The sequence below is a fragment of the Chiloscyllium plagiosum genome, chromosome 26, assembly GCF_004010195.1.
Source record: "Chiloscyllium plagiosum isolate BGI_BamShark_2017 chromosome 26, ASM401019v2, whole genome shotgun sequence".
NCBI lineage: Eukaryota > Metazoa > Chordata > Chondrichthyes > Orectolobiformes > Hemiscylliidae > Chiloscyllium > Chiloscyllium plagiosum.
The window spans coordinates 4591845-4600249 of record NC_057735.1 but is presented as its reverse complement, the minus strand read 5'-3'; the positions used below and the strand labels follow the sequence as shown (position 1 = coordinate 4600249).

Genomic DNA, 8405 nt, shown 5'->3' with positions numbered 1-8405 from the left:
CATCCCGTCCTCCTCCCAATGTACCCCACTCCCCTCCCATCCTCTCCCGTCCTCCACTTTCTCTCTCTGTACTCTTGTCTCCCCTGTCCTGCCCCTGTCTCTCCTCCCCATCCTCCCCTGCCTCATCCACTCCCATCCTCTCCCCTCTCTCCCACCCTCCATTCTATCCCCTCTCATAAGAGTTTTTAGGACCACACCCAAAAAACACAGAGGGCCACTCGAGGATAATGAATACTGCTCAGTTCGACAGCCTGACCAGACTCTCTTCAGTTGCAAATAATCCTAAGATTTGGAAGATCGGGGTCCCTACATTACAACAGCATAAATCTTTTTTTTTGAAAAGGCAAAGGATTCCAAAATTATTACCAGTGCGGTAGAAACTGTGCCAAATTTTATTTCAGGGAAATTAAGCTGCCCTCTTGAAAGTGATTTTTTTTGTAACGAGAAAGCATTGGCGTGTAAACATTTTCAGCTCCCTGTCTCATCTGTTTTCATTCCCAGCTGCTGACTTTGAATGGCACTGTGTTCAAATGGAACAAGAGAAAAAAGCACACAGACAGGCACAGAGACAATTAAGCTAGCAAACCGTCTTCGAGTTTAAACAAGAAAAAAGTTCATATCCAACCCAGTGATTGTTTTTTCTCTCTCATGTTTAGTTCTGCAGTTATGGTAACCAGACAAAATATACCACCACAGTCCTTCAGACTTATCAGGAGCAGTCAAAGCTTTTGGGAAATTTTAATAAGCATTTATTTTGGATTGATATAGACTCCAACCGGCCTCAGTGAAATATTAATGCTTATTAGAACCTTGTCAGTTGTCTTAGTGTTCTGGGTTTAAAAAGCAGACAGAGCACACTTTGAGCTGCTGATTAACTGGATCAGCCGTGTGTCAATGATTCAGAATTTGGCCACTCTTTGATGGCCTTGTATTTGTCACCAGATTCCTTGTCAATCAGCAGTCCCTTGATTAATAAAACGCAGCTCTTTTTACTTGGTCCCACTGTGGGATGGGACTCTGCTTGTATAAGACAAAAATGATGTCTCAGACCAGATATGTTGTCAATTCCACCAGAGATTAAGACTATAACGTTACTGTTTATAGTTAATAAAAAAATTCTTTAGTTCTGGATTTGTTGAATTGTAAAGTGAATCTGTGGACAGGGATAATCAAACTTGTGCTGGTGAGGCTAGTGTGTGAGACTGGATTACTAAGAGGAACAGCAAGTGCTGGGAGATATATAGGTGGCAATGCATTTCAGAGAGATATATTTAAACTATTACTTATAATGGGGTTCAATTGTAATTTTTTTACTTAATTTGGTGTGGCACTGTGGCTCAGGGGTTAGCACTGCTACCTCATAACACCTAGGTTCAATTCCAGCTTTGGGTAACTGTCTCTGTGGAATTTGTATATTCACCCTGTATTTGTATATTCACCCTGTGTATGTGTGGGTTTCCTCCAACAATCCAAACACCGGCAGGTCAGGTGAACTGGCTATGCTAAACATTGCCTATAGTGTTCAGGGATGTGTAGGTTAGGTGCATGAGTCAGGGGTAAATATAGGTAGGAGAATGGGTCTGGGTGGGTTACTCTTTGGAAAGTCAGTGTGGACTTGTGGGGCGAAAGGGCCTGTTTCCACACTGTAGGGATTCTATGATATTTTGCTTTTATTCTGAAATGTTGCTGGAGTGAATGCATTGATCGGATTTATGATACAGCCAGAGATATTTTTCATCTGAGGATTTCCATCAGATTTTGGGGGATTTCTATAGGGATGGTGAGGTGGGAACACTTGCAGCTTTAACTTGACAGTTCACTCTCAATGAACCCACTTGAGATGGATCTGAAGCAGAATCAGATTGCAAACAAAGCAACTGCTTTCCCAGAAAAGAACCCAAAATGACTCACTTTCCCTCCCTCAGTATCTTGACAGCTTAAATGCTTTGGAAAGTCTTATATCGTTGGGAAACTGTTTTCATGTATAGAAACATGTCTTAACTTAATATTCAGTGATGTCAGTGCTTTGCACAAATTGTCTCCTGCACAAGGGATAATTTACTTTTGTTTCAATTTAGGGTTTTATTGGTTTTGTTTAGACAGATCAAAAATGATTTTTTTAAAGTAAATGCTTGAGGAAAGGAAAGAGAGGGAAAATGCTGAAAAGTGGTGAGCAAGCTGTTCTCTGTAAATGATGAATAGCTTATTAGTAGATGGGGATGACAATGAGATGCTTTCAATGTTTACTGGTAATGCAATGCCACCGTGCTAATGGTGTAAAATGTCCATTGACAGCAATCTATGAAGGAAGCTGGAGACGGACTGCAGGACCAGATGAATTGTATGATGGGTGCACTCCAGGAGCTGAAACTTCTCCAAGTGCAGACAGCTTTGGAGCAGTTGGAGATCTCAGGGTTCCAGGGCCAAGCCTCATCCATCACTCAGTGTCAGCCGTGGCTGAGAAACGGGAAGAGCAGCGAGAGCTGGCCAGGCACCAGGCTGGAAACAGACAGCTGCAAACCTAGTGGCAGCAAATTCCACACACCAAGTCCTGCAACTTTTCCAGGCCAGGCAGAGAAACCTCTGGGCTCACACCTAAGAGAATATCTGAAGGACACTCCTTGTGAGGAGATGCAGCCTTCGGAGCTGTTATCCAGGTCTCTTGATCCTCTCAATACTCTGTCACCAGTTTCATCTCGACATCTTGACAAGCAGACCCAGGCAGCTGCCTCTGCAAAGGTACATGAGCCCCCCACGCCGAGCAAGTTGGGCAAGAAGACGATGCAAGATTGCAATGCCTCCAATGACTGGACCTCCTCTCTGCTCTCCCAAAGTAGAAACAGGCAGCCCCTCATTCTGGGTGATAACATCTTCGCGGACTTGGTGGGCAATTGGTTGGACTTGCCTGAGTTGGAAAAGAAGCCCCCTCCAGCAACTGAGGATGGAAGATCTGGACATGACCATGGCCCCTTGCTCAGCAGATCTCAAGAATTCCAGAAGAAATTGAACCTGACGGCCAACATCTTCAAGAAGCTGCTGAGAAGTGTTCGGCCTGACAAAGGCAAGCTGGTGAAGGAGAAATGCAGCAAGGTACCGATGGGTAATCCTGGAGATGCTGTAGCCAAGCGATCCAGCAAGGCATCCAAGCAGAAGGTCACTTTTTACTTTGAACTGCGGGGAAACAACAGTCAGAACAAGAAAGTGCAGGATGACTGTGGAACCTTACTGGATAAAAAGGATCTCAGATCCAACAGCTGTGCAAATAAACTGATCCAGTCAGTAACAGAGAAACAGTCCCCATTTGACTATAACTCTGTAGTTTGGGTCTGATTTAAAATATGAAAACCCTTGAAAGAAAAATTAATTGCACTTAATTTCATTTATATCCTACAGTGGTCCCAAAGATAATGGGATCAATATTGTTTACAGTAGTGTTTTTTTCCAAACACTTTCTTTTTGAATATTTGATTGCGAAACATGTCAAGATTATTTAAAAGGACATCGTCAGACAGAACATCTTCAAATTATTTTTATCCCTCGGTTTGCCATATTTCACATTGAGACAAACCTGCGTGGAACTATGTCTCTTTGCAAATTGCCTACGAGGTTACCACAATCCAATTGATCGACTCCTCTCATCTGCTCTCTGTCATTAGTAAGTGAGGTCATTCCTCGTTAATACACTCCCTGTGTTCCCTTGCTCACCTTCTGAAACAGCTGGCTTTGTCTTTAGACCTGAGCATTGAAGCCCTCTAGTTCATCTATTTTGTTCTTCACATACAGGGTTTCACTGAACTTGATATTTGATCCCAGGATTGGCCATTTGCTGTATCCTGATTGCTATTTGGCATAAGTGATGAATCATGAGAGTCATGACAATGTACCGCAGACTGATGTTTCCCTTCCCAGAATGCCTCACCTCCAAGTTCCCCTGTGAGCCACTCACCATCCTGACTTAGAAATAATAGCGCTGTTCTTTCAGTGTCACTGGGTCAAAATCCTGGAACTCCCTTCCTCAGGGTCTACCTACACATGGACTGCAGTGGTTCAAGAAGGCAGCTCACCCCCACCTTCTCAAGGAGCATCTAGCGACTGGCAAATAATACTGGCCCAGCCAGCGACACCCACAACCTATGATGTTATTTCTAAAAACCCAAGACCAGCTGAATCCAGACTAAACTGGAAAATGAGATCTTCCTGTACTGTAGTTCTCAATGTCACAAAGAGCAGTATATTTAATGATGGACTTGAATATGAGATCTTTGCCTCTGTATCTCTGGTGTTATTATTTTCCTGTGTTTAAGGAGGCCATCTCCTTTTTTAGCCTTCTTAGTAAGTTCAAATGGACAAATTCTTCATGCCTGTAAGGATGATAGGATAGATTCACCAAATGAGTGTGAATTTCCTGTGGTCTGTGAACGAGTGAGATGAAGCATAAAAACTTTGTTTGAGTTTAGAATCTGATTTGCTTGTTAGTATTTGGGAGGATGTTGTAGAATAGGGAGATACTGTTCACTGCCTAATGAAGAAGTTTGAGTTGAGTGTGGGAACATAGAGCTAAGAGACTTAATAAATAATGGCAGTATCCACATTGAAACGAGGCTGGCTGATTTTTAAAACCTTCCAGGTAAAAACAGTGACTGCAGATGCTGGAAACCAGATTCTGGAATCGTGGTGCTGGAAGAGCACAGCAGTTCAGGCAGCATCCAATACTCCTCAGATGCTGCCTGAACTGCTGTGCTCTTCCAGCACCACTAATCCAGAATTTAAAATCTTCCATCTGAGTCTTTTCTCAAGGATAATGTGAGTCTTTGCTGACTGAGATTATTTTTAAAATTGTTTAATTTCCGGCGCTCGGCAATTTTTGGCTCCCAACCCAGCAATACCTTGATTTTCTTTTTAAATTTGAAATTCCCATCCTGATATTCAGTGAATATGGGAGAGGGAGTAGTCTATTTCATCCTTCAAGCCTAATCAATCCAATCCAGCTGATCTGATTGTAGTCCTTGGCTTCATTTTCCTGTCCACCTTCCATAACTCTTAACTTCCTGGACAAACAAAAATCAATCAGACTCAACCTTGAATGAATTTAAAGATCCAACCTCTACTAATTTCTAGGGTAAAGGGTTCCGCACTGAGAGAAAAAAATTCAGATCTCTCGATTGACTCTCATTTACCAATCTCTGCAATTTCTTCAAGGGCATGTCTTCAGCTGCTTTGATCTAAACTCTGTAATTTCTTCCCTATTCCTTTGCTATTTTAAGGCAGTCATTTCTGATCAAGCCTTTCAATTCTTGCCCCAATATATCCTTCTATGGCTCCGTGTCAATTTTTGGCTGATTGGGTTTCATTGCAGGGTCAAAGGCAAGATAATGTTGTTTTGTTGGAAACTCAGAAGAGACGATCGCTGATAGTCTTGTCCTGTTCCCCCTGACCTTGCAAACTGCTCTGTGATTGAAACGGCAGTACACAAAAATCTACTAAAATCAATCTGAAGACTATAAATAAATCACAAAACTCACAGTCTGGGAGATGAAGCTGACTCTGAAATTCTTTCTATAGCTAAAATATCACTGGCCAAAAATGTCTCTGAGAGAACATGAAGGAGAGTTTGAGGAGAGAAAGATCTTGCAGTTATACAAGACAAATGCAGAAAAGGTTTAATGATGTTGAAAACTTTGGGGTGGTTTCGATAAGGCAATACTAATTCCATTATTACTGTCAGCAACCCAAAGAGAAAGTAGTTTTCAAAGTGAACTTGTTGTATGTTTGAAAATAAAAGCTGCAGTACCAAAGAATGGAATAGTGGGCCTAATTGGGTAGCTCTATCAAAGAGCTATCATAGGCATGATCAGCTGAATGGCCTCCACACATGTCTGCTGTTTTGGCAGCATCATTTATCATTGGTCAATTGCACAGAAAATAGACTTCAAATTTTCCAATATATGTAATTAGGACATAAAGTAAGAACAATTCTCCGCCTGATACACCAATGTCCTTTAGGGAAGAAAATGTGCCATCCCCACCTGGTCTGGCCTACATGTGACTCCAGACCCATAGCGATGTAGTTGACTCTTAACTGCCCTCTGGGCAATTATGGAGAGGCAACAAATGCTGGCCTAACCTACAATGCTTAAATTCCACAAATGAATAAAAAAAATGAAAAAGTCACAAAGGGTATGAAATGGGTACGTGTGTGGAATGAACTGCCAGAGGATGTGGTGGAGGCTGGTACAATTACAACATTTAAAAGGCATCTGGATGGGTATATGAATAGGAAGGGTTTAGAGGGATATGGGCCAAGTGCTGGCAGGTAGGACTAGATTAGATTGGGATATCTGGTTGGCATGGACGAGTTGGACCAAGAGTCTGTTTCCATGTTGTATATCTCTATCACTATGTGATGGGGCAGTAATGTGGTGGGGAAGGGCAGGGAGACTGTCACCATGATCCACAATAATCAATACCTGAACTGCCTGGATAACACAGCTTTGTTTTCTTTGGCCTACGTTTGTTTACTATAATTTAAATAGACCTGGAGTTTTAGAAAGAGTCATTCTAAGCATCTCTACCTCTATGGTTGACTCCTCAATCAGAACACCAACTTGAGAGGAATGCAAGTCGGTGGAATTATAGATTGAAAGTGTGTATGAGGTCAGTGTTGCCAACACTGGTTGGGTAGGTCTCTGGAGGTTTCATCACATGACCACCGGGCTCAATGCATGTCCCACCATTGGTCCATCCCCAAAGTGACCCTACCTTTCCACAGCCAATTGGAAAGCGAATAAAGTCTTTACTAACCCTGTTGGTTTAAGAATGAGAGAAGATTACAGCTCTGAAGGACGCCATTCAGCCTATTGTGTCTACCCTGTTAAAGATGATTCTCCTCGATCTTTCTCAGCCTGGAAGGCTTTATTTTGCACCTTTCCCTCCAACAGTGAAGCAGTCTTTGTTTTTCTAGCTGCGGTATGTTTATTGCTGCCTTCTCAAGGGCAATTAGGGATAGCCAATAAATGCTGGTCTTCCTTACAATATCCCCCATCACATGAGCAAACATGGAAAAACAAATCCTGTACAATGTTAGCAGGGAAAAAAAACCATAATTTTGTCTAATGCTTTTTCTCCCAGAGCTGCTTGCAGCTGTGTACTGAAGATTAACCTTTCAGCTTCCCAGAGGATTGGTAACTCTATATGATGCACACAGTATGGTCTACAAGGCTCCATTAATGTGGAAGCTTTGGTTTCTTGGCAGTATAAACCTTTGTGGCACTAACAGAAAACTGAAAAGTAAGTGCTAGTTGCCTAAAGCAGTGTTACACTTGGCGAAGTCAGGGCAAAATCGAGATTCCAACAGCCTGTCTCTATATATTATATCAGCCCCTAGAGCACAGCTGTTGAAATAATTCAAGCTATTGGTAAACTGAATCCCTCACATGTTCACCAGCTGGCTCTTATCTTCAAAACAATGTTAAGAGTGTGTGACTAAATCTGAAACCGTAGGGCAGAGAGTGAGAATGAACTTACGCATGAATGTACAAAATAAGATCAGAAGTCCTTTCAGGCCTTACTCTGCCCTTCAATAAGATCATGGCTGATCTGTTTGTGTTTCAAATTCCTTACTTTCATTTACTCCCCAGTAACGTTTGACTCTGTTACCTAATGAGAATCTACCTCTGCCTTAAAATATTCAATGACTTCACCTCCACCACTGAAACAGAGTTCAAAGCTCACACAACCCTCAGAGAGGAGATGCCTGATGAAGGGCTCCTGCTCGATAGATCGATTTTCCTGCTTCTCGGATGCTGCCTGACCTGCTGTGCTTTTCCAGCACCACTCTAATCTTGCCTCAAAGAGGAGAGATTGATCCTCCTCTCTGTCCTGAAAGAGTGACCCCTTATTTCAAAACAGTGGGCGGCACGGTGGCACTGCAGCTGCACAGCGCTAGAGACCCGGGTTCAATTCCCGCCTCAGGCGACTCTCTGTGTGGAGTTTGCACATTCTCCCCATGTCTGCGTGGGTTTCCTCCGGGTGCTCCGGTTTCCTCCCACAGTCCAAACAAAAATGTGCAGGTTAGGTGAATTGGCCAAGTTAAATTGCCCATAGTGTTAGGTGAAAGGGTAAATGTAGAGGAATGGGTTCTGGGTGGGTTGCGCTTCGGCGGGTTGGTGTGGACTTGTTGAGCCGAAGGGCCTGTTTCCACACTGTAAGTAATCTAATAGTGCCCCTTAGTTTTCACAGAATCTCTACAGTATGGAAGCAGGCCATTCGACCCATTGAGTCCACACCAACCCTCCGAAGAGCATTCCATTCAGACCCACCCCCGTTTACTCTAACCTTGCATTTCCTATGGCTAATCCACTTAGCCTGCACATCTTTAGATTATAGGAGCAAACTGGAATACCTGG

General features: G+C 42.8%; 1 protein-coding gene across 1 annotated transcript in view; it reads left to right on the top strand.

The window, feature by feature from the left end:
• Positions 1-3992, top strand: part of inka2 (inka box actin regulator 2) — a 5122-nt gene extending 1130 nt beyond the window's left edge. Inside the window, exon 2 of the mRNA XM_043716265.1 lies at positions 2296-3992. Within this exon, the coding sequence (XP_043572200.1) occupies positions 2296-3330 (1035 nt within the window). The 3' untranslated portion in view covers positions 3331-3992. The remainder of the gene's footprint in view (positions 1-2295) is intronic.
• The last annotated feature ends 4413 nt before the right edge of the window (positions 3993-8405 follow it).